The sequence below is a fragment of the Nuphar pumila genome, chromosome 7, assembly GCF_984573655.1.
Source record: "Nuphar pumila chromosome 7, dmNupPumi1.hap1.1, whole genome shotgun sequence".
Taxonomy (NCBI): domain Eukaryota; kingdom Viridiplantae; phylum Streptophyta; class Magnoliopsida; order Nymphaeales; family Nymphaeaceae; genus Nuphar; species Nuphar pumila.
Window position 1 is genome coordinate 19,996,578 of NC_143255.1, and position 26,962 is coordinate 20,023,539.

The 26,962-nt window shown below is 40.3% G+C and overlaps 1 protein-coding gene and 1 pseudogene across 3 annotated transcripts in view; both read left to right on the plus strand.

Moving 5' to 3' along the window:
* The window catches only part of ACDO1 (Protein kinase superfamily protein), a 32,311-nt gene extending 13,329 nt beyond the window's left edge, over positions 1-18,982 (plus strand). For all 3 annotated transcript variants that reach the window (XM_090013889.1, XM_090013891.1, XM_090013890.1), the window contains exons 9-15: positions 12,017-12,212; positions 14,004-14,131; positions 14,322-14,393; positions 17,874-17,986; positions 18,056-18,203; positions 18,305-18,374; positions 18,458-18,982. In XM_090013889.1, the coding sequence (XP_089870015.1) occupies positions 12,017-12,212; positions 14,004-14,131; positions 14,322-14,393; positions 17,874-17,986; positions 18,056-18,203; positions 18,305-18,374; positions 18,458-18,522 (792 nt within the window). In that variant the 3' untranslated portion in view covers positions 18,523-18,982. The remainder of the gene's footprint in view (positions 1-12,016; positions 12,213-14,003; positions 14,132-14,321; positions 14,394-17,873; positions 17,987-18,055; positions 18,204-18,304; positions 18,375-18,457) is intronic.
* Positions 18,983-23,878: 4,896 nt separating this feature from the next.
* Positions 23,879-26,476, plus strand: LOC149831423 (COBRA-like protein 10 pseudogene; annotated as a pseudogene).
* The last annotated feature ends 486 nt before the right edge of the window (positions 26,477-26,962 follow it).

A 26,962-nucleotide genomic window follows, 5' to 3' on the forward strand; every position in this document is an offset into this window, starting at 1 on the left:
AAGTGACTCCCCAAGAAACACACAATAACCTGTGATAGAAATACGATCATCGGGGTTACCCCCCCAATCAGAGTCAGTATACGCAAGTAAAGTGAGAGGTGAAGAAGAGGAGAAGAATACTCCCTTAGTTATGGAATTGTTTAAGTATCTGATAATCCTCATTACTGCTGCCATGTGAGTAGTAGTAAGAGCAGTCTGAAATTGACTTGCACTATGAACTGCATGTGAAATGTCAGGCCTGGTGATAGATAAATATGTTAAGGATCCAATTAATTGACGATAAGGCGTGGGATCTGCTAAAGGAGTGCCATCATTGGCTCTCATCTTGGCATTGATCACTTCAGGAGTCTCCACCCTTTTGTCATCTGTCAACCCAGACTTAGCAATAATGTCAGAGGCAAGCTTCATTTGAGATAGGACATACTCCTTGGGGGAGTATGCAACTTCAATTCCTAAGAAATACCTTAGAAAACCCAGATCAGACATATCAAAATTTTTCTTAAGAATGTTTTTAATAAGATCAATACCTTTCTTATCATTACCTGTGATAATCATGTCATCAACATATAATAACAAAATTGTTATGTATTCATTAGAAGATTTAACAAACAAAGCAGTATCTATGTAACATGAGGAGAAACCATTATCAAGAACTACTTTGCTAAAAAGATCATACCAAGCTTTTGGTGCTTGTTTTAAACCATAGAGAGCTTTGTTTAATTTTAGAATATTACCTTTCCCAATTTCAAGACCCGGCGGAGGGTCCATAAGAACTTCACACAGAGTTCCATTTAAAAACGCATTTTTAACATCAAGTTGATATATCGGCCATTGTTTAATGGATGCTAAAGCAATTAGGGTTCGTACACTAGTCATTCTGGCTACAAGAGCAAAGGTTTCTTCATAATCAATCCCATATTCTTGGGCGTAGCCTTTTGCAACCAAACGAGCTTTGTATCTTTCAAGAGACCCATCACATTTGGTTTTGACCTTATATACCCATCTACACCCAATTGCTTTTTTTCCTAAAGGTTGAGGAATAATGCTCCAGGTTTGGGCCTTGTTAAGAGCCTCTAATTTGATTTTCATAGCTTCAATCCAATGTGAGTGATCTTTAGCTTCCTTGAGGAATAATGCTCCAGGTTTGGGCCTTGTTAAGAGCCTCTAATTCGATTTTCATAGCTTCAATCTAATGTGGGTGATCTTTAGCTTCCTTGAATGAGGTAGGTTCATAATACAAATGTATTAACATGAGACAGGCCCTATAATTCGGCGAAAAAGATTCATAAGACACAAATTTTTGTGGTGGCCTACTAGTACGAGAAGATCTCCTAGGTGGATTGTTATCAATAGATTCTTCTAAAGAGAAGTCTTGAGAGTATCTGTCAATAGCAGGTTGATGTTCATTTTCGATCCGCCGGGTATATACATTTATATCATTTTGAAAAGTATTCTCATGTTGTGGTATATCATTATAATGTAAAATTCCATCACAACTAGTATCACAAGTAATTGCCTCAGGAGACTCAATCCTAGGAGCTAAGTCGAATAGAAAAGAATAATCGATGTCTTCCTTAGATGTGTGGATATCGAAACCATTTTGATCTTCAATAAAGTTTACATTTCTTGACACATATAATTTATTGTTTCGAATGTCATAGCATTTATAGCCTTTTTGATTCTCACCATAGCCAATGAACACACATTCAATAGCTTTAGGTGACAACTTATCTTGTCCTCGATTAAGTACAAAACATTTGCATCCAAAGATTCTTAGTCTATTAAAATCAGGAGTAATTTTAAAAAGTTTTTCAAATGGTGAAACATTTTTTAAAGAAGAAGAGGGCATACGATTCACAAGATATGTTGTGGTAAGAAGAGCTTCGGCCCAAAAGTTTTTAGGAACATTTTTAGACACAAGAAGAGTTCTTGTGGTTTCGATTAAATGTCAAATAATTTTGAAAATCTTTAGACATGTACTCTCCTCCTGAGTCGGACCTAAAAGTGGCTATATTGTGTTGGAATTGATTTTGAACAAGAGCGTGAAACTCTTTGAAATTAATGAAGACATCGGATTTATTCTTGATAATGTAAACCCATGTATATCTAGTAAAATCATCAATAAAAGAAACATAGTAAGAGAAGCCCCCTTTGGACATAACGGGTGCCGGTCCCCATACATCAGAATGCACAAGTTCAAAAGGCCTTTTTGACACAAAATTGCTATGAGAATATGAAAGAGAGTGAATTTTCCCAACACAAAATTGCTATGAGAATATGAAAGAGAATGAATTTTCCCAAGAATACAATCATTGCATGTAAATGTATTTGTATTACAAAATTTTTCCAAAAACGGAAAAAGGTACAACTTGGAAATACTAGGGTGTCCAAGTCTCTTATGCCAAGTCTCAATATCTTTGGATTGAACGTGATTACAAAATGATTTGGATGGCAAAGACAAAAAATCCATATAGTAAAGGTCCCCTCTTCTATGGCCTTGCCCAATCCGCTTCCCGGACCGGAGATCCTGCACATAGCAATGGGTTGGTGAAAATGAGACATTACATTCAAAATCGGTAATTTGAGAGACGGAAAAAAGATTTAGATTAAGTTTTGGAATAATTCGGATTTTGGGAACAAAAAATTCTTTGTTTTGGTCATAAGTTTTCTCAAGGTTTCCAATACCTTCAACATTTAAAAATGTTCCATCGGCGGTGGATACATATGATTTAAATTTATTGAGACTTGGTTTTGATAAAAGTGATGCATTTAGAGTCATATGGAAAGAGGCACCCGAGTCAAGAATCCAAGAGGTCATACCTGGAAAAGAGGAGATGGCGGCACCGGAAGTGGAAGGTGAGGAGGATGATGTAAAGGCGTTCATCTTTATAAATTGTTGAAGAGTTTCGGTTAGATGAGCGATGGACTCCTTTATGTCACCATCCTTCTTTGAATCTTCATTGATGATTGGTGGAGTTTCCCCCACGGAAGCCACCTTCTTCTTGAATCTAGGGCAATCGGGACGAATATGGCCCGGTTCATTACAATTATGACAAATAATTTTTCTTCCTCCACCACCATTATTCTTCCAAAAATGTGGTGGTTTATATGTTCTTACATTGTTGCCGGGTCTAGACACGGCATGCACTTCATCAACATCTCTTTTCATGGCCAAACGGGTTTCTTCTTGACATAAATCGGCCAAAATATCACTTAGAGGGGTAGAGGCCCTATGAAGTAGAGATCCTCTAAGTTGTTCAAATTCGGGACGAAGCCCATGAATAAATTGAAAGAACCTCTCTTTTTCCATTTGCTCTTGTCTCATAGCAATAGCACTTCCTTCCCATTGTGGTTTGAGAAGGACAAGTTCATCCCATAAAGAGGATAGAGCACTATAGTAGTCCCTAATGCTCATATCACCTTGCTTGGTAGCTCTTACCTTTTCTTGTAGAAAAAAATGCCTAGCAAGGTCTCTTTGGGTGTACATGCCTTTCATAAAAAACCACGCTTCATTAGCCTTTTTGAATTTTGCAAGGTTTGCACAAATCTTCAACTCGACATTATTCATGAACCATGCTAAGATTTTAGCATGTTCACTTTCCCAATCTTCCATTTTAGAAGAATAATCAAGAATAGCCTTTTCCTTTTCTTCTTGATTCAAAGCTTTTTCCTCATTTCCTTCAAATTTAGTTAACTTCAATTGTGGTTCCGGAATGGTTCCACATACGTAACCCCAAAGCTTTTTACCTTTGAGATTATTCTTCATAGCGGCGGCCCACATGCGGTAATTGGTCCCATCCAATTTGAATGAGAGATCGATTTTTGCATCTTTGTTGGCCATTTAGAAAAACAAATTAATAAGACAAGAGAGAGGAGAGGTATTACTTGTCAAGGTAGAATCCGATGAAGCCTTCTTAACCAAGCTCTGATACCATGTAATAAAGTGCCTAATGATAAGGGCAAAGTCTTCAAGCGAAAGCACGGAAGCACGCACATACACAAGAGGCCACAAAGGGGCAAAATAAACCACAAAAGTGGTCAAGCACAAAAAGAGGTAAAAAAATATTCTTCACTTCATAGAATGCTTCACAAAAAGCTTAGGAAATACATGGGGCTGTGCCCCTTATTTATACACAGCAAGGGACCCAAGGAGGGGCTCCCATAGAGTCGTTGGAGCCCCTCCAACGGTCATATTTATGACCGTTGGAGGGGTCCAACGACTCTATGTGGACCCCTCTCAAATGATTAAAAGAAAAACTAAAAAAGAGAAAAAAAAGAAAAAAAGAATAAAGGAAAAAGAAAGAAAAGAAAAAGCATATCAATGATATGCGTGTACAAGTGAAATGACAGAAATACCCCTGTCGGGTTTTACAAAATAAATATATATATATATATATATATTTATATATATAGATAGACACGTAGACATATATATATCATATATATGTATATGTGTCGTAATCTATATATATATATATATATATATATATAAATATACATCATATTTTAACATTGGGCCCATCGTGCCACCCGATCCGCCACAAAGGACAGATGAGCGGCTTCGCGTGTATGACCCACTTGCAGGGACGGAGCCACGACGCAGGGAGGTACCCCTGTGCACCTACTCCAGGCGTGGTGGAGTTCGCACGTCCCAGAACCAGCAGCAGATGGAAGTTGAACCGGATCGCGGTTCGGATCCAAGTCTGGACCCGCGACCCGGGTCCAGTAAATAGCCTTTAAAAGGCTCACACCTAGGGTTGCGTGGGTAGACTGTTTGGAAACGCTTCAACCGTCATTTTCTTTTCTGCACTTTTGCTTCTTCCTTTATTACTTGCATTCTTTTTCCTTCATTTCTTTACTGTTGGTTGTTTCCCCATTGATTATTGAAACTTATTGAGATTAATAAAGAGTTGGAGCCACACCGATTCACGGTGGGCTTCTGTTTTCACTCCTCCTCCGACGTGGCCTGCATCAAAGTGGTATCAGAGCAGGCGTTCCACCTTCATCAGCGAGATGGCTCTTGAGGCGGGAACCGATCCGGTACAAGGCGAAGCGCGTGAGGAGGCGAGCAGCGAAGATCCAATGTTGCGCGTAATGGGTGTGTTGATGAAAATACAGGAGAATATGTTGCACATGAGTCGGGATGTCGCCGGCCTGTCGAAATGGATGGATGGGTTGGATGATCGCATGACAGCCTTCGAGTCGCGCAAGGGCCCGTACGCAGTACCAGACGCAGGCCTCACTGATGGTGCGCCTGTAAATTTGAGTCCTCATGCTGCCGAACCCTATCAGCCGACACCCATACAACAGGGACATATCGCTGCCTTCCCACCAGTTCCAGCGTCCATGCCTGACCCGGACACCTTCTAACAGCACCAGGGGATCTCGGCGAACAACGACTCCCTGGTAAGGGTACCTCACCCCCTTCAGCGAGCACTTGCGTCAGTATCGCAGGTGGGTCCGAGCCTGCAGGGCCCCAGCAGTACGCTGGGTTCACCTGCAGGCCAGGGCTCGTGGCCATGTGTAACGGCGACTGCACAGCAGGTCAACCTGGACCTGCAGGGCCCCAGCGTTGCGCTGGGTCCACCTACAGGCCCCGGATCGTGGCAGGGCTTCGCGCGGACTGCGTTGCAGGTTGAGCTTAGTCGGCAGGGGACCAGCGTCACGCTGGACCCTACTGCAGGCCCGGTCTTGTCAGCCCGGCTCGGGAGGGACTTACCTTTCCCTCCCGACCCCACACAGGGAGGCTCTGTAGTCGCATCCCTACGGGCTGGAGTTGGCGAGCCCCTTTTGATTGGGCCAGACCCAAGAGGAATCAATCCAGTTTTTGATACAACAGGACACAGGCCTGTTTCGCTGGGACCAACCGTTGGGTCTCAGGGAGCGGGTTTGGGTCTAGACACCCCTTACCCAACCTACCTAGTTGGTTCCGGTTCGCGGGCAGCCCCGAACCAGAACCAACACATTAATTCTAACCCTCAAAATAGACCCCATGCCGACCCTAACCCATATCGGACCCAGACGGAGCTCCAGTTTGGATTTGAGCCGGGTCAAAACCAGACCCATAATCTTATGGATCGGGGATCGAGTTCAAACCAAGCCTATTACCCCCACAACTCGAACCTCAATCCAGCCCATCCATATCTGGGTCCGACGAGTAGTGTAGGAATGGGCCCGATCCATATCCCATCGGGCGAGTCAACCCATCAATATACCCACCAGGCCCTATACCCAAACCCACCTGTCTACCCAACCCTGACCCAGAACCCAATACATCATCCGACCCAACACCATACTCCTAACCCACAACCACATTATACCAACTCTACCCGCCAGGAACCCGAACCCTCCACCCTACCTTGGACTTCCCGTCATTCCAGTACCACAATACCGGCCGCAGATGGTGCCCGCCCACGGGTAAACCAGACCGAGGCAATGTCAGCAGGAACCGGCGCGCCCTGACCGCCGACCCCCCATCGGTAGAGTTCTACAACACCAGCATCCCGACGAGCAATACCGCACTACGGACAATGAAGCAGTATGGGATGACGATATTTTCTGGAACGAGCATCCTGCAGGAATGGTGGAGCCGCGACAACAGAGAGCACCAAACCACTCCTCCACTTATGGGGTGAAACTGGATCTTCCGGAGTTTGCGGGGCGATTCGACGCGGAGCAGTTCTTCGACTGGTCTTATGTCGTGCAATTCTTCTTCGACTATCACACCGTCGCTGAACATCGTCGTGTCTCTTTAGCGTCTACTCGATTGAGAGGCCTAGCACATACATGGTGGGTGGAGCTACAACGATCGAGAGAGCGGCAGGGATTAGAGCGCATACAGTCATGGGAAGAAATGCAAAGATTGATGCAGTCAAAATTCGTGCCTTTGGATCACGCTGAGCGAGCCTACAAGGAATACCTGACCATGCGTCAAGGCTCCCGAACTGTAGCAGAATACATTGCGGAGTTCCATCATCTTTCCCTGCGTATACAGATCGAGGAAACAGCTCGCCAGCAGGTCACAAGGTACATTTCGGGTCTCCGTCCTGCTATCTCTGATGATTTTAGTTGTGTCACAGTTGAGACATTAGATCAGGCCAGCAGTTACACCATGAACATCGAGGACAAGCTGAAGCGGAGGCAAGAATATAGGACTTCCCGTAGTGAACCCACCAGTCGACCTAAGTCGGGTTTCCCAACCAGGGGAGCAAGCTCCCCTAGTGATTCAAAGCCTAGAGCAGACTTTAGCAAACCCGACCAGTCAGGCCCAACTTTCCACACTCGGTCCAAAGCCAAACCTAGTGACTCGACCCTTCGTTGTTTTAGATGTCAGGAGTTAGGGCATGTCGCGTCCAAGTGTCCCACCGTGAGCAAGAACACCCATCTTGTTGAAGGAATTGTAGAGTCTGCATCCGCAAGTGAGAGTGATAGTGACGACAAGTCATTAGTTGAAGACGACGATGAGAGGGGAGTTATAGAGTTCGACGGTAACGTTGAAAGTTTGTTGTCCATCCGTCATGTGTTGACCACACCCCGAGAATCGGCCCCATCGAAATGGTTAAGGAATAACATTTTTAGGACCCGGTGCAACTGTGAGGGTCACGCTTGTGATGTTATCATTGACACCGGAGCATGCGAGAACATGGTGTCTGAGAGTGTGGTTTCTACCTTGAAACTCAACACCGAGAAGTTGTCCCAACCCTATAAGATGGCCTGGTTCAAGAAAGGAAACGAGGTTCCCATCACTCAGCGATGCCTAGTCCAGTTTTCCATGGGGGAACACTACCACGATGAGGTGTGGTGTGATGTAGCCCCTATGCACGCGTGTCACATTCTTTTGGGACGTCCCTGGCAGTTTGATCGCCAGACAACTCACGATGGCCGCAAGAACACATACTCTTTTATCTTTAATGGCCATAAGATAGTCCTTTTACCTATCAAGGAGACCGGCTTTCCCACCGTGGACAAACCTGAGCGAGTCCCCCGACTAGCAGGCCTCTCGTACCGGCTTTTCTTGAACCATTGTCAGGAAGATGGCTATTGTTATGCTCTGGTGGCAAAGCCCGTGTTGAGTTCATCAGTGTCCATTCCCGCGGACGTTGCCCCTCTTCTAGAGGAGTTCCGCGACATTATGCCGGATGACCTACCTGATGGATTACCTTCGACAAGGGTAGTCCAGCATGCCATTGACTTTGTGCCAGGGTCGAGTCTACCCAACCTTCCCGCATATCGCATGAACCCCTCCGAGCACACCGAGTTATTAAGACTGGTTCAGGAATTACTGCAAAAGGGCTTCATTCGCGAGAGTGTTAGCCCTTGTGCAGTACCCGCCTTACTCACTCCTAAGAAAGATGGGTCCATGCGCATGTGTGTGGATAGCCGCGCGATCAATCGCATCACAGTCAAATACCGTTTTCCCATTCCTCGTTTGGATGATATGTTATTTGGTGCCTCCATTTTCTCAAAAATAGATTTAAAAAGCGGGTATCACCAGATTCGTATACGAGATGGGGATGAGTGGAAAATGACATTCAAGACACGTGATGGATTGTACGAGTGGTTAGTCATGCCGTTTGGGTTATCTAATGCCCCAAGTACCTTCATGAACATGATGACCCAAGTCTTGCGTCCGTGTATTGGGAAGTTTGTTGTTGTCTACTTTGACGATATTTTGATTTATAGTTCGTCATTGTCCGATCATTTGAGTCACCTGCGTCAAGTCTTAGGAATTTTGCGGAAGGAAAAATTGTATGCCAATGCAAAAAAGAGTGAGTTTATGACGTCCAGTGTCGTGTTCTTAGGTTTTATTGTGTCATCTGATGGAGTCAAGGCCGACCCCGCAAAAGTCCGCGCGATTGTCGATTGGCCCACCCCAAAGACTATAAGAGAGATCCGTAGCTTCCATGGGTTAGCCACTTTTTACCGACGTTTCGTGAGAAATTTTAGTACCCTCATGGCCCCCATCACGGAGTGCCTAAAAGGTACTAGTTTTCATTGGACTCCCGCGGCTGGAAAAGCCTTTACGATCATCAAAGAAAAAATGACCAGTGCTCCTGTCTTAGCTCTCCCTGATTTTAGTGCAGTCTTTGAGGTTGAGTGTGATGCCTCCAAAGTGGGGATTGACGCTGTCTTGAGTCAGAATCGTAGACCCGTTGCCTTCTTTAGTGAGAAGTTGACTCAGGCCAGGTGCCAATACTCCACTTACGATGTTGAGTTTTATGCCATGGTACAAGCCCTTCGTTATTGGAGACATTATCTCATTTATAAGGAATTTGTCTTGTACACGGACCATGAGGCTTTGAAGTATCTGAATAGTCAAAAGAAGTTGAGTGCTCGTCATGCCAAGTGGGTCAGCTTCTTGCAAGAGTACACATTTTCGCTTTGCCATCAATCTGGTACCCTGAACAAGGTGGCTGACGCTCTTAGTAGGAAGAACAACCTTCTGATGACTATGTCAGTGCAGGTCATTGGCTTAGAACAATGCAAGGAATTATACCCCACGGACTCTGATTTTCACCAAGTCTGGGAAGGGTGCATCTCTTCAGATCGCACCCTCGACCCCCGTTTTTGTATTCATAATGGTTACCTCTTCCGTGGGAACAAATTATGTGTGCCCGATTTCTCCCTTAGGCTTCAGTTGATTTCTGAATTACATGAAGGAGGGTTAGCAGGGCATTTCAGGCATGATAAGACGTTCGCTCTCTTAGATGAACGATACTTTTGGCCCAAAATGCGCAAAGATGTTGTCAAGTTCATCCAAGGGTGTCATGTGTGTCAAGTGTCCAAGGGTCATCATCAGAATAATGGTCTGTATACTCCGTTACCCATTCCTGAACGGCCGTGGGAGCACGTATCCATGGATTTTATCGTGGGCCTCCCCCGCACACCACATCGTTTTGATTCAATTTTAGTAGTTGTTAACCGGTTCTCCAAAATGGCTATCTTTGTCCCGTGTAAGCGAACCACCAATGCCTCTTTAGTCGCCTCATATTATTTCAAGGACGTTGCCCGTTTCCATGGTCTACCTCATACAATCACTTCTGATCGTGACACGCGTTTTATGAGTCACTTTTGGAAATCGTTATGGGCCCTGTTGAAGACTAAGCTTCAGTTCAGTAGTGCGTATCACCTCCAGACCGATGGCCAAGCCGAAGTTATGAACTGCACCTTAGGAAATTTGTTACGGAGCCTAGTGGGGGAAAATGTCAAAACTTGAGACCTCGTATTGCCCCAAGCCGAGTTCGCATATAACAACTCCATTAACCGTTCTACTGGTAAATCTCCGTTCCAAGTAGTGTATGGTCGGTCACCCACCCATGTCGTTGACCTAGCCCCTGTGTCAGATCTCTCAGCTCCAGCTCCGGATGCCTTTGATGCCGTCGAATATATGCGTGACATTCACAGACAAGTTCGTGCCAAACTTGTTGAAAGCTACGAGGCCTACAAAGCTTTCGTAGATCAGGGTCGTCGTGATGTCCACTTCCAGGTCGGTCAACTCGTCTGGGTGTATCTGCGTCCAGAGCGTTTTCCTGTAGGCACCTATAGCAAACTAAGTCCTAAGAAGTATGACCCTTTTAGGATCCTTCAGCGATTGGGTTCGAATGCCTACCTCCTTGAGCTGCCCGATGATTGGCATATTTTCCCTATTTTCAACGTGGCTGATCTATATGCTTACTGTGGCAACAACAAGTCGTCAGAGCCGACTTCTTCCCCACCAGGGGAGAATGATGCAGGGCAGGACCCGATTGGGCCCATCGTGCCACCCGATCCGCCACAAAGGACAGATGAGCTGCTTCGCGTGTATGACCCACTTGCAGGGATGAAGCCACGATGCAGGGAGGTACCCCTGCGCACCTACTCCAGGCGTGGTGGAGTTCGCACGTCCCAGAACCAGCAGCAGATAGAAGTTAAACTGGATCACGGTTCGGATCCAAGTCTGGACCCACGACCCGGATCCAGTAAATAGCCTTTAAAAGGCTCACGCCTAGGGTTGCGTGGGTAGACTGTTTGGAAACGCTTCAGCCGTCATTTTCTTTTCTGCACTTTTGCTTCTTCCTTTATTACTTGCATTCTGTTTTCCTTCATTTCTTTACTGTTGGTTGTTTCCCCATTGATTATTGAAACTTATTGAGATTAATAAAGAGTTGGAGCCACACCGATTCACGGTGGGCTTCTGTTTTCACTCCTCCTCCGACGTGGCCTGCATCAGCTTCCCACCTATCTAAGAAGCTTCTGATAACATTGGACTAGCCTAATAGCTGGTTGGGGTGAGGTCCAATGGCTAGTTACACCTCCTCCACTAGGTATAGTCCTAATGGCTAGTTTGGGCAAAACAGTTTGACCAAAAATAAAAATTACAAAAATATTAGTCATTAAATAATGGCTAAAAATAAACGTACAAATACAAATTAAAAAAAACCTATTCTAACCTTACAAGTATACATTTAAGTTACTTAATCTAGATACTAAATACCTAATAGACTATGTCACATAGGTGCGGGTGCGGCAATGCGGCACTTTAAAAAAACTTGTGTGTGGGGGTACAGGAGGGTGTGTATATATATATATATAATTTTTAACAGTTAACAATAGTAACACTAATTTTTAACAGTATTTTTTTTTCGAGTCCAGATTTGGATATTTATGATCCTAGGTTTGTTGACCGCACCGAGTGCCGCACCCGAGTCGCGTCACGTCGACGTGGGTGCGGCACCCTGTTGGCCGAATGCCTGTGACATAGCTAATAGGTTTACCAAAGGTATACCTAGAAAACAAAAAAGATACAAAGAATAACAAATACAAAGGAAGCACTGATATGCATACCTAAGTAACTAAACCACAATATTACATTTATCTTAACACAAATCACGTCCTAGACCCATGTCCATGCCTACGTGACATATCTTGCAACAATACGATCACAAGATGATTTTTTCCTTTTTATTCATGTGGGGATTGGTCTTGAAAAATTTTGTGGTATTTTTTCCATCTAACTTCTTTTTGCCTGTTATATCAGCAAAATAAGCAAATCCTGATTGACGCTGTTGTCCATGCTGTAAATGAGGATTATGTTGAGATGGCAAATGATTTCACCCGGCTTGGTTTCCTGGCTAGTGGAACCGATGTGTCTCCCATTGTTCCAGCTTTGGAAGCAATTTGGCAGAACTCTTCTGGAAAAGGCCTTGCTGATTTTAACTTTCGGAGTGTAACTGGTAAATATGTTTTCCTTGTACTTAGATCTGCTTATGTGTCCTTTATCTCAGATTCACTATAGGAGTTTGACCTATGATGTTTCTCTACTTGTAGATGGTCTGTAGTTGTATCATGACTAGATACATGAACTTTGTGATTATGACAGGTTGGGATATTGTGTAAATTTAGTCTACTTAAAGGAAGGTGAAATTCAACCAGTGAAAAACCATATACAATGACTAAAGATGATGTAAATGCAACAATTTCCTCAAACATATACATCCAAAACCCACAATTCTTAACTACTCCTAAACACCGATATTCAGACTCTTAAAGCTTTATAATGCAGCATCTATAGAAGTCACTCAAGGTAAATCTGGAAGTAAAAACTGAATTGGCCAAATAAATGTCAGTGAGCCAAAAACTGTATGGTAACCTTGTCTTTTTACCTCTGCCTAACAAAGTGGCAGTAAATGACTGTGGTTCATCAAAGGATGTGTGCTTTTAATAGCAATTAAGTCACACTCTTGCTATTGCATGAAAGTGGCACTTGTCATGCAATAGTCAAACCTAGATTGAAGAGATCTAATGAAGCGAGATAATATCACTGGTGTTCAATACTGCATCTTGATGCTCTACCCTCCAAAAAAAGGCGTGCTTTTTTTGCCTTTCTGAGCTGGTGATATGTGTGCCCCAGAAAAGTAGAGCAGCCAGCATGTTCCTTGTAGTCAATGACTTGAGTTTGATTAGTCTGGATTCTGGAACTAATTGGATGGACATGATGTATGAAGAGTGATAAGACAAACAATAGGAGAGTGACTAAGCTGAGTGGGATTGGTGAGAAGTTTACAGTCAACATTTTGTAGCTTGGCATTAAGTCATGTAGGATTGCTAGCAACCATCCAAGGATTCCTTTCGAAATTATTTATCTCTAGATCCCTTTGGGAATACCATCATTTTTGTAGCGGTAGGTACTTGAGATTTTACAAATATTTTCTTCTCAAAATGACTTTTGAAAGTCTCTTAATCATGTCAGTGGAATTTTTATTATCCTGGGACTAACATCACAGAATAAACTCATTTCAGATAAACATCTGATTAACAAATCCAATTGTGCTATAGAACTAACATCTTCTATGCCAATTGGAAACTTCTCTCTTACCTTTATTTATTTATCATAATTGAGAATGGCATTGAAGCTCTTGAGGATTAAAATAACCATATTTGGTTATGTAGTGGAGCGGTATAGCCACACAAAACCATTTACAAACCTTTATTTGAATCTCAAATTGAAGAACACTTTGAGACTATGTCACATGGACTCTTCAACTAGGAGCCGCACCTGCGTCGCATCCGCACCCGATGCGGTCAACCTGACCCTGGGTGCAGTCAACACACCCAGGGTCATTTATGTCCAACTTTTGGACTTTATATTATATATATATATATATATATATATATTATTTTTTTATATATTTTTACCGCACCCCCGCACCCAAAGTTTTTTGAAAGTGCCGCACCCTCGCACCCATGTGACATAGCTTTGAGATCATTCTGAGCTAAGGTCTGTTGATTATGAAGAAGAATAATTACACAAAAAAATTCATATTAGGAGACAGTGAAAAAGTACCATTATGGATTGTTAATAAGATCAAATCGGTGAGGGCATTATTAATTTCAACCAGTTGCTTGTCATGATATTTGAACTGCAAATTCTTCTAGCATTTGATGCCTACAAATCTTACTATTTTTTAATCATGTTAAGACAAGTGACTGTTTGGTTGAATAAATGTGTATTGTGCATTTTGCAGGAAAATTTAACCAACTTGTTTATCAGTATCCGATCCGGATTCCAGAAAGATTTTCTCTTGTTATTCGCTCTTTATTAACTCAAGAAGGCATTTGCTTTACCTTGAAGCCAGATTTTAAGTTTCTAGAGGTGGGTAAATTTTTTTTTTGAATATTCATATGAACTGGTGCAAGATATCAGTGCCCTTTCGTGCAAACTCTTCTATTGCACAGAGTAATCTTTCCAAATTTGTTACTGGTTCTTCAAAATTGCGCTCTTGGAAAATTTAATTATTCTTTTCTATGTATTGGATTTCACTGAATTAAGGAAGTTTTCCCAGGTGGCTTATCCTTATGTGGCCAAACGTCTGCTAACAGATCCTAATCCTGCCCTTCGTGAGCGTCTCATTCAGGTATATGTTCATGCTACATTTCATTTTCCGCATGTTTCAACTTTTGTTATGGACATTGTCATTTATTGAAAACCTAGTGAAAGAGGACCTCAAATTGATGAGATTTAGCAGCACTTGTTTGTACAACTATTTTTATGGAGCTTAGACAAGTTCACTACACCTATGCATATGTGATTTTTTATGCATGTAGCTATTTATCTATAAATGTATTTATTTATGCATATTCTTTGGTTTGGATTTGTTGTATAACTTAGCATTTCATGCGAATGAGTAAGGTCTATATGCTCTTGTGTGTTCGAGTAGATCTACTGTATATGTCAGTTTATCATGGTTCATTCGAAAGACACATGCTTCAAATCAGCATTTTAAATTTTTGTAAAGCTTTTTTATGAGAACAAAAATTTATGGCCTAGCTAGTATACAGATGAAAAGATCAGGTGCAATATGATTGCACAAATATTTGTGCATTAAGCACCTGATCACCCTCCATCCTGGGGACAGGGCCTGTCAGGTGTGGGACCCAAGACCTGATGGAGTGCTTAATGCACAAATTTTTGTGCAATCATATTGCACCCGATCCGGACTCAGTATACACTGGTCAAGCAAATGAAGATTTACCATCTCTCTCTCTCTTGCAACAAAAGTGGAAATGTAAAAGAAATAGTGTTTTCTTCTGGATTGCATGTTCAAACTACTGTAGCAAATTTATATCCTACATATATGTGTAATATATGGAGAGAGAGAGAGAGAGAGAGAGAGAGAGAGAGAGAGAGAGAGAGAGAGAGAGAGAGAGGTTCCTCCTATGGAATAGACAGTTTTAATTTCCTAATTTTTTTCATTTTTCATTTTTCATTTTTTCTTTTTCTAATCTGACCTTATGGATGTGATTTACATGGTTTGTTTAGTAGGAATCAACTTTTGGATCATCCGAGTATGACACATGAGCAGTTTTTTATAAGGTTTCAAAAATCAACAATCCATAATTTTCATAAATTTCAAAGCTCATATTTTTTTATCAGAAAAACACAATCCTATAGTCAATTCCTAGCAAATAAAACATGTGGAACACCTGTGAGGTCTGATTTGCAAAACATACAACAACAACAACAACAACAACTACGCCTTCATCCCAAAACAATTGGGGTCAGCGATATGAACCAAAAAAGAAATTCATTTTGGGTCTTCCACATGAATCCTTTTCCTCCAATCATTTCTATCCAACGCCATGTCCTCGGTGAGGTTCAAAGCATTCATATCCTTTCCTATCATCTCCATCCAAGTCTTCCTAGGCCTACCCCGACCTCTTTTAACTAATATATTTTCCCATTTCTCCAACCTTCTAACTGGAGCATCATTAGGCCTTCGCCGAATATGTCCAAACCACCGTAAATGATTCTCTCGCATCTTATTTTCAATGGGTGCAACACCTACCTTCTTACGTATCTCTTCGTTCCGAATCTTATCTTTTATTGTATTTCCACACATCCATCTAAGCATCCGCATCTCAGCTACACTCATTTTTTGAATATGATGTCTCTTGGCAGCCCAACATTCCGTACCATATAGTAAAGCGGGTCTAATAGTCGTCCTATAAAACTTTCCCTTCAACCGCAATGGCATTCTACGATCGCACAGCACTCCAGTAGCACTTTTCCATTTCATCCACCCAACCTTTATCCTATGATTTACATCTCCATCAATTTCTCCATACTTTTGAATGATGGATCCCAAATATTTGAAATAATCATTCACCGGTATATCTTGCTCACCAAGCTTCACTACACTCCCATCACTACTTCGTTGCTTACTAAACCGACATTCCATATATTCAGTCTTACTCTTACTCAACTTAAAACCTCTAGCTTCCAATGTCTGTCTCCATAATTCTAACTTAGCATTAACCCCAGCTCTAGACTCATCAATCAAAACAATATCATCAGCAAACAACATACACCACGGTACATTTTCTTGAATTGATCTCGTAAGCTCATCCATCACTATAGCAAATAGGAAAGGGCTTAAAGCAGATCCTTGATGTAACTCAACCGTTATCGGGAAATTGGTTGTCACCCCTCCACAAGTGCGGACATTGGTTACTACTCCTTCATACATATCTTTAATTATACTAATGTACTTGAGAGAAACACCTTTCTTCATCATTGTCCACCAGAGAACGTCCCTAGGTACTCTATCGTATGCCTTCTCTAAATCAATAAAAACCATATGCAAATCTTTGTTCCTCTCTCTATATCTTTCAATAAGTTGTCTAAGAAGATGTATAACATGAACATTGAAAATCAGCACTGTCCATACCATATGGACGGTAGGAGGAACCAAGTCTCTCTCTCTCTCTCTCTCTCTCTCTCTCTCTCTCTCTCGATCGATCGACATGTGTGTGTGTGTATATATATATAGGGATAGGGTTAACATTTGCTCATGTCTCCATTACCTACAAATGAGTTTTCTTTTTCATTTTTTTTTTCATGAAACTAACCTTCCAGATATGATCTACATGTTTAGGTTAGTAGAAATCGGCTCTTAGATTGTCCGATTATGACATGTAGGCACAATTTTATGAGCCTTGAAAAATCAACGGCCTACAATGTGCAATATTTTTCTCAGCTCATAAAATCATGTTTTTTTGTCAAAAACACATGGACCAAAAGCTGGTTCCTAGCATTTGGACCATGTGAAGTCTGACTGGGTCAACACTACCCGTGCATATGATTTCCAGCTCATTCAGACGGTCAGATGTTACCCCATATATATATATATATATATATATATATATATATATATATATATATATATATATATATATAGAGAGAGAGAGAGAGAGAGAGAGAGAGAGAGTACTTCAGAAAAGACCGCCATATCTTAGTCACAAGAGTTTGTTTTTGGTGTAAAGTTGCATGGCATATACTTATGATTAAATAGTCACCAAAGTAAATTCCAAAAGTATGATAAAAAATTGTTGGAGGTCTGATCCAGGCTGACTCATGTTTCTGTATGTTGGCCAGATTTTGGATCTGGATCTGGCTTAGGAAATGGGATCATGAGAAGGAAACTCATGTTAGGATGTTTTCTAGATGTGCACATGCACGTGCACGCGTGCACACACACACACACAATAATAATAATAATAATAATAATAATAATAATAATAATAATAATAATAATAATAATAATAATAATAATAATAATAATAATAATAATAATGGACGTCTTGGGTGTGTGTTTCATGTCAAATCTCATTGAAATAAGCCGGGAATTTATGAAGTAAAATCTGAAAGATATATGTCCCTATTGTGCAAGGAAAAAAATGGCCTTGCTTAGTTTACATTTCTTTTATTGGTTTGCTTGATGAAGGGTACTTTATGTAAACCATGGACTATGATAACTGACTTTTGACTTGCTGCAGTTTAATGGAAAATTAGGTCTGATTGCTTCCTAGTCAATTCATCAATTGTTTCCTTGCAGGTTCTTTTTAAAGATGGAGCATTCCAATGGAAACGGCTTGAGAATCTCATAATTTTAGCGAAGGAAAATGTCGCTAAGATGAGCAGCAATCCTGCATCACAAGTGAAAAACATGTATATCTCAATCCAATAATCAGATCTCTTCTTAAATTATCTTAAACTGACCCTGAACCTATACTTCAGGCAAAGTTCAAGAGATTTGCAAGTTGAAAGAAAGTTGGATCTTACTGATACAATCAAGGATGGGGCACGAATGTTCATGATTGATTCTGAGATTCGGCGCCGACTTCTTCTGGCTTTGACTGAAGACTCCAAGCTTCACATCCAAGAGGTCTGAACAACTTCTGCAAATCTAGAATTATTATTTGCATGTGGAGTCTAAATTACATCATGTTTTTGCTTCAATTGTTTTAACAAGACTCATGCCTGCAGCTTGTAGATATCTATAGATTGGTTGAGAATGAAATAAATATACCCTCTGTTGCACTTGAAGTATTGCAAGGTAGAGAGATTGTTTGCAAGAGTTTGAATCGAATAAATGCTTTTGCTTTAGGTTACTTTATGATATGGCTTTCATAATTACAGAATTACCAGCTGTAACACGTGACCTCGTGCTTTCCTGGAGTGAGTCTGTTCTTTCAGATCGTTGATTAAACATTGAAGTTGTGTGTTGCAAAGATGATCAGATTCATTACAACTATTTGTCGGGGATAAGTGTGTAGCTTGTTCATATTACATACTTATGAGATGGAGGAAAATTCTAAGCTTACAGAATTACCAGCTGTAACAAGTGACTGCCATTCTTTCCGAAGAGATCTATTCTGTCAGATTGATGATTCAATTATGAAGCTGTAACTGCCAAGATCATATCCATTACAACTATTTGTTGTGGGTTAATGCATGGCTTGTTCATGTTGTATATTTATCAGATGGAGGAAAATTCCAAGTTTACTTACACATTGATAGCCATTACATATTCTTTCAAGATGTTTTATATTTATTTATGTATATATATATATATATATTCATTTCCAGAGGTTATAATTTTGTATAATGTAAATTTGTCTCCCCTTCATGACTATGAATGCAATTTTGTATGTAATCATCTAATACATGCCTTGTCCTTTTTTGCTTGATATGAACTACTTTCAAAATCTGTTTGTGGTTGTCAAGCACCGTTGTATGAAGTAAAAAGTTATGTTAGTCATTTTTTCAGATCCTTTAGCTTTCCTAGATTTTTGTAATTTTGTTTTTAATCTAAAGATACTTTTGACACTTGGTTTAGGAAACTCTAGAAACATTCATTGCCATTTTTGGGGTTAAGTGGTAAAAAAGGAAAAAAAAAAACAAAACGGAAAATGACCCTATTGTACGATTAATTTGACATATTTCAAAAAATGCCCAACAAATTTTGAAATTTGCTCAATGTTCAATTTTGCAGCTTCTTGATTTTTTAGGACCTTTTTACCCTTTGTATGTGTATGTGCAAATCTCACGAATTTCACATCCCAAGTACATGAATTTTTTCATAAATATGTAAAACAACTTCTGTTCTCATATCTATATCTTAGTCATTTGACATCAAAACTCACATGTTCATAGCCGTTGTAAAGGCAAGACATAGATCTCGAACTTTTCTATTTTGACTCAGAACCAAAAACCCTTATAGAGTTCTTGTTTCTGAGATCCAAAACCGGAACAGAAAATTATTCTACAGACTATTATAGTCGAATAGTCTGTGTTTCAGAAAGTATTTCGCCCAGCTGTTAATCAAATCGATGTGATCTTGGTGGAGTTGAAAAGTTAACATCTTGATATTTCTCTGTTATTTTTTCTATTTTCTAGGATTTTTGATCCAGGTGGTCAAAAAACATCAAATCACTGAGATAGGCGCATGTGTGTTTGTTCATCTTCTATTTTACAAACGTTCTCAGGGTTGTATGTCAGTGCTCATACATTATTTTTTAGTAAATAGAATATCATTGAAAAAATATTTTTGTCTAGAATCTCTGTTCTTTTTTGTGTTTTTTCGAATTCCTTCATTTTCTGAGTAAAAAATCAGTGGCAAGATGAAGTGCTATCGATGAATTCATCGATATGTGTTTCGCTAAAACTAATCGACTAAAATTTTGTCGGGGAAGGAAGAAGTTTGGGGACTGCAAGAAACCCTAGGTTATGTGAAAATAGCCTTGGGTTGCGCAGAAAAGGTTTTAAGAATCAAAACATCGCATTTAATGTCACGATTTTCATACTATAGTACCATGATTTTTGCAAGCAGCATAGTAATTTTCAGAAGTTTTACAACCAATAACGTGAAATTCTTGACGAAATTCGTAAGTAGTGTCACGATTTTCATATAACAGTACCACGATTTTTGCATCTGAAAAGGAATTTCAGATTACTGCATGTGTGAATTCTACAAACCTTTCAGGAATTTTGCAAACTTTTTGAAAATTTTGCAACCAACAACGTGAAACTCTTGACGAAATTCGCTCGTTGTGTCACAATTTTCGTACTATAGTATCACAATTTTTGCACCGGACCACCCATCTAATGTAGTGAACATGGACCCGTGAACGAATAATATGAAGAAGAAAAACATGAATGAGTGGGGGAATTGGTACGATTGAGAACAGACATACATTCCTATCCCTTGATAGCTCACCTGGCGGCTCATGGTGGGAGACAAAGAAAACACCCCCGTCTTGTCCTCCATTGCATCTCTAGTAGCAGCATTTTGTTGACCTCCATCGCTATCGCTATCCTATTTCATTATTGCAGCAACGCATGCGAAACTCATGAATTCCGCAAACTTTTCAGGAATTTTGCAATCAACAATGTGAAACTCTTGAGAAAATTCATTAGTGTCATAATTTTCATATAAATGCAAAAATTATGGTATTACAGTGTTTATTGTGACACTATATGCGAATTTCATTAAGAGTTTTGCATTGTTGGTTGCGAAATTCTTGAAAATTACACTACTTACGAAAGTCACGACATTAAATGCAATGTTTTTTTCTTAAAACCTTTTTGCACAACCTAGGGCTATTTTCTCATAACCTAGGGTTTCTTGTGATCACCAACTAGTGGTCCCAAAACCTCTTCCTCCCTAGGCAGATTTTTTGTCGACTATTTTCGATGAAACACATATCATCGATACTTCAATAAAGACACTTCATCTTGCCATTGATTTTTGACTTAGAAAATAAAAGAATCTAAAAAAACATAAAAATGAATAGAGATTCTAGATGAAAATATATTTTCAATAATATTTTATTCACTGAAAAATAACGAACAAGCATTGAGATACAGTCCCAAGAGCGTTCTTAAAACAAAAGATGAGCAGGTGCAGTTGTGCCTATCTTGGTGATTTTATGCTATTTTTTAGCTACCTGTACCAAGAATTCGAAAAAACATAAAAAATAACAAAGGAAGATTATGACGTTAACTTTTTAACAGTACCAAGATCACATTCATCTGACAAACGGTTGGAGAGAAATGCTTTCTAAAACACAAACTATTTGGTTGTAATAGTCTGAGAACAGTTTTTTGTTTAGGTTTTGGATATCAAAAATGAGAACCCTAGAGGGGTTTTCGATACTGACTCAAAACATGAAAGTTTGAAATCTGACGGATATAAAAATATGGGTTTTTGATGTCAGATGACTGAGATATAAATCTGAGAACATAGGCTATTTTACAGATTTATGAGAAAATTTACGTACTTGGGATGCAAAATTGGTGAGGTTCACATACACAAAGGGTTAAAAAGTCAAAAACTTGCAAAATTGATCATCGGGTGCATTTTGGCAAAATTATAAGATTCTTTGGAAAATACATCATTTTTTATTGTACAATACAGTTATTTTTCAAAAAAATGATTCATCAACATTAAGCATCAATTTAACTTTGTATGGACTATCTAGAGACTTTTTCCGTTTTTTTTTTTAAATCAGATGCTAAAAATGTGATCTACATGGTATGTTATCAGGAAATAGGGTTCGATTCATGTGACCGTGTATATATAAGTAGGCTTTTGGGGGGCTTCAACAGCTTACAATGTACTGAATTATGTGACTCGAAAAGATCATATCCTTACATTAGGAAAACGCAACTTGAGGCCCGATACTTGGCAAATAGTTCATATTGAGCACGTCTATCAATCAGATTGAGTCGATATAGCTTGCACCTATAATTTCTAGCTTAATGGTTCTGTAACTTCATTAATATCAAATATTTTCTTATTACATATATATTCTAACTTTAAACACGTAAATTTAGTATGATTCAGTAAATTGAAATGACAAAAAATACCCTTAAAAGTGATGGTACTTTTAAAAATCTATAATCGTTTTTAGGGATAGTTTAACTCTTATTTTGAAGGAAAAAAAGTCAAATAAGTTTTCAAAGGGTATTTTATAATTTCCATTTATAAAGTGAAAGTAATTTTTCTTGAACTCAAAAAGTCGCTACATATTTGCAAATATGCCATAACTTTTGAAGATGTTTGTCATTTCAATTTGGTGAATGCTGCTAAACTAGAAAGGTGTAAAGTTAGATTTTGTGTGTACGTGTGTGTGCATGAGAGAGAGAGAGAGAGAGCTCAAAGCAAATCCAGTGATCAACCCTGTGTACTTAACAAGGTACTCAGGTTCCCAAAACCAACACGTATCTCTCATGTCACGTCCCGCACACAATAGATCATTAACAATGTTTTTTATGAATCTATAAGCATACCGGTGATTTGCAGAATTGCTAATATGTTTAGTGATTTTTAGGAGAAAATCATTGTTATGTTAAGAGATACCAGCATTTTTCGAAAATCACATTTCTATTTGATAATTTTCAAGAGAAAACCACTGTTATCTTTAGTGATTTTCCAATTTGCAGCTATGTTTAGCCACTCTCTTACAGTGTTTGCTATGTCTGCGACACGCAGATGGCTTGTAAGGCAGCACAAGGGACATGTGTTGTGTTTTGGGGGCTCAGGTGCTTTGCAAACTACTCGGCCAATTGTGGGGGTGCAAGAGATGAAGAATCTTATATTTCATACTTCACTACCCACCCAACAAGCATACCTTAAATTTATCAAAATGCATGAACCATATCTCCATCTTGATGATTTTCTTCTTTTTTCTTTTTTGACATGGAGAAACCTCTATTGTGGTTTGAACATCCCGTTATGGGCTGAAAAGTGTGACACTGACTATTGGACCTGAGTTGGTATCCGCACCATAAAACTTCAGCAAAGGATGCACATCACGGATATGGAACTCTCAACATCCTTCAACTTGAAAGCCTTAAGCCAACCCACGTAGAGCATCAAGCATCAGGTGCAATGTGATTGCACGCTTTTAGTGTGCTGCTGCACCTGATCAGGTAGTCCGAACAGCAGATTATGAGTGATCAGTGCAACGGCACACCAAAAGTGCGTGTGCAACCACATTGCACCTGATCCGCCGCCCTCATGAACGGACAGGAGGCATTGAAGACTACCGTATAAATAATGAAAATTCAATGAAAGAGGGTTTCAAGAAATAGTCCAAAATGTTGGCGGGTGAGTGAAAATCTCCCCAACCAACCAATCAAGTGTCAATGTAACCGTTTCTCTCTGGCCATCAAAACTCCACCCCAGTTTAAATTCAAAACCAACGCACCTGCTGCTGTTAGTTATCCTGCCTAGTCGGGCTTTCAGAGGAGGAGGTTTGAGGGACTCAGTCTATGCCAGCAGACCCCTCTACCTCCCTCCCTTGACCATTCTCTTGCAGACCTTCTCCTCTCTGCTGTGACCCCACACGGCCATGAATCCCTTTCTTCCTGTCTGAAGGCGCTTTGAATAAGCAAAGAACAATCAGAAACTTCCCATCGAAACAGAAACAAAAAAGTTCATTGAAAACAAAGCGCATACCAGATGTGAAGAAGCTTTTCTAGTCAGAAATCAAAGGTACTCACAAAATTCCCTGCAGGAAAGAGCCACCAATACCTGGTGAATTGATGGAAAGAATGGGAATTTGTGGGCTTTTGATTCACTTTCTGTTGGTTTGTGCTACCACCTTGGTGAATTCACAAGATTTCGGCGATGATACTGAGCTATCTCCGGCCGAAAGCAACTGCAATGGCATATACCTTTCATATGCTTTTCTCTCTAGATGGAAGGAGTTCCCCCATGTTAAGAATGCCTCGGCGCAGGCTTATGCATTCCAGGCCACTGCAACCATACTCAATGCTGGGATCGAGGAGCTCAAGTCATGGAAGATGTTTATCGGTTTCCAACATGACGAGATCCTTGTCTCCGCAGATCAGGCCGTGCTCATGGATGGATCGGATTTCCCGGCTCATGTGGCGAACGGGACGTACTTGTCTGGTTTCCCGCAAACGGATCTAAAGACTGCGATTGAAACTGCAGGTGATTTGTCGCAAATTCGGGTTCAGATCGATATGAAGGGCACCATGTTTGGAGTTAGGCCTCCTGCAACTCCAATGCCAAAAACAATTCACTTGGCTAACGATGGTTACAAGTGCCCTGCTCCGACCCATCACAGTAAGTAGTATTCTGTATTCACATAAATTCGATGAGTATGCACATTTCCAGTATTAGATTCCATATTGGCTGACTCACAGTTTCATGTAAATAGCTCAAATCAGCTTTCATTGATAAAAATATGCTCTCTTAGATCGACCAAGAAAGTCATCACATGATCACGAAGATTAAAAACCTCTGTACAATAATAAAAATCTCACTTGCATGTTTTCATTACAATTTCCATTATTTTGTTCTGCAATTCATTGAAGGACAACAAATGGTGTATTTTTCAGAAATTATATACCATGTGATCGTTTCATTGATTTTTTTCGTTGATGAAACAAGCATAAGCTTCTGTGTGCAATCTACTGAAGTTTTCTGAAGATAAATAAAAAGATGATTTCCTTAGGTTCTGAAACAAGCATTGAGCTTTTTAGTCTTCTGTATCATGATCATGGAATGAACAGTTGTAGCACTTATGCATTTGTACATGTATCAATAGCTTTCAAAAAACACAGAACCATTCTTGTTTCTCTAGTCACAAGGTCTTTCATTTCATTCATTTCTCTCTTTTCATTTGATCGTTTTCATAGAGTAATCTGGGCTGGCTGCAACAAGGAAATCTAAATTTTTCTTTGACAAAACCATATACAGGAAGCGAGATGCATGTGTGCTGCATTAGAGACCCCAAATTCAAGGTTAAGAAGCACGTAGAAGGCAAGTTTCTACCTCGGCAGAATGGTGATCTCACTATATACTATGATATCATCCAGGCATATGCAGGAAACTATCTAGCCCAGGTGTCCATGTCAAACAATAACCCGTTGGGTCGACTTGACAATTGGAATCTGACATGGGAATGGATGAGAGGTGAATTCATTTACAGCATGAAGGGAGCTTACACTCTCTCAAAGGATATCTCAGATTGCCTTTATGGAGCTCAATCAAATTATTACCAGAGTTTTGATTTCACCCCTGTAATGAACTGTCAAAAGAGACCCATAATAGCAGACCTTCCACCTGAAAGATACAATGACACAAATATTGGTCGAATTCCAAATTGCTGTCGAAATGGGACTCTGCTGCCATCTACCATGGATCCAAGCAAGTCACAAGCTGCATTCCAGCTGCAAGTTTTCAAAATGCCCCCTGATTTGAATCGAACAGCTTTATACCCTCCTCAACACTGGAAGATTAATGGAGTCCTCAATCCGGATTATCAGTGTGGAGCACCAATCAGGGTAAACCCAACACAGTTTCCTGATCCAAGTGGCTTGATGTCCAAGACCCCTGCAATTGCAACTTGGCAGATTGCCTGCAATATAACAAGGCCAAAGAAGTCGCACTCACGCTGCTGTGTTTCTTTCTCAGCTTATTACAATGACTCTGTGATCCCATGCAACACATGTGCCTGCGGCTGCCCTGCAGATTCCAACCCTGTATGCAATCCAAATGCATCTCCACTGCTTCTTCCATATGAAGCACTCCTTGTTCCATTTGATAACAGAACAGTGAAGGCAAAAGCTTGGGCTAAAATAAAGCACTACCATGTACCAAACCCCATGCCCTGTGGTGATAACTGTGGTGTGAGCATCAATTGGCACATCTTCTCGGACTACAGAACCGGATGGACAGCAAGAATCACCCTATTCAACTGGGAACAGTATAATTTTGCCGATTGGTTCGTTGCCATCCAAATGAAAAAGGCATTTCCTGGTTTTGAGAAAGTGTACTCCTTCAATGGGACAAGAATGGAGGGGGGTAACGACACTGTATTCATTCAAGGATTTCCTGGATTGAACTATCTGATTGGAGAAACAAATGGTACCAACCCGGAAATCAATCCCCCTGTACCTGGTAAGCAGCAATCAGTAATCTCCTTCAATAAGAAATTAACACCAGGCATTAATGTTGTGGCTGGAGATGGATTTCCCTATAGAGTATACTTTAATGGAGAGGAGTGTTCACTTCCAACAGAATTTCCAATCGGTGCTGGCCATCGATCTGCTGCTAGCATACTTGCCTTAATTTTGCTCACAATTATGGCATTCGTGCTGTCGATGGATCAGCTCTGCTGATGATGTAAGGGAACACACTTTGCTTTGTGTCCTTGCTACTGGTTCTGTGCTATTCTCATGGCAAGCTTGAGCCATTATTAGATAATTTTTCCTGTGCAACATGGTCACACAGCTATAAACTTTAACACCACGAATTACTTTATCGAATGCTGCCACTAGAAAATCTATACTATCTGGGATAGTGGAGTTGGTTCTTAATTCCAGAGCTCTTTGAAGATGCGTGGAGGTGGTCAGGAAAAAATGAGCATTTTTGAAACCCTGTACAAAGATGATTTCATCTCTAAGAGGAACTTCTCACTACAAAGGCTTGGGCTCTCAAAGTTTTTAAAGTAAAAGAAAATATATTATCCATGTGGTTTCATGATTCATTAATTTTGTCTTAGATTATCTTTATTAGGAAAAGTGCTTGTTATTTATTGTTTAGAGAAAAGTAGATGTCATTTGATGCTTAAAGCATTCACATGCATGAACACACATACATGAAAA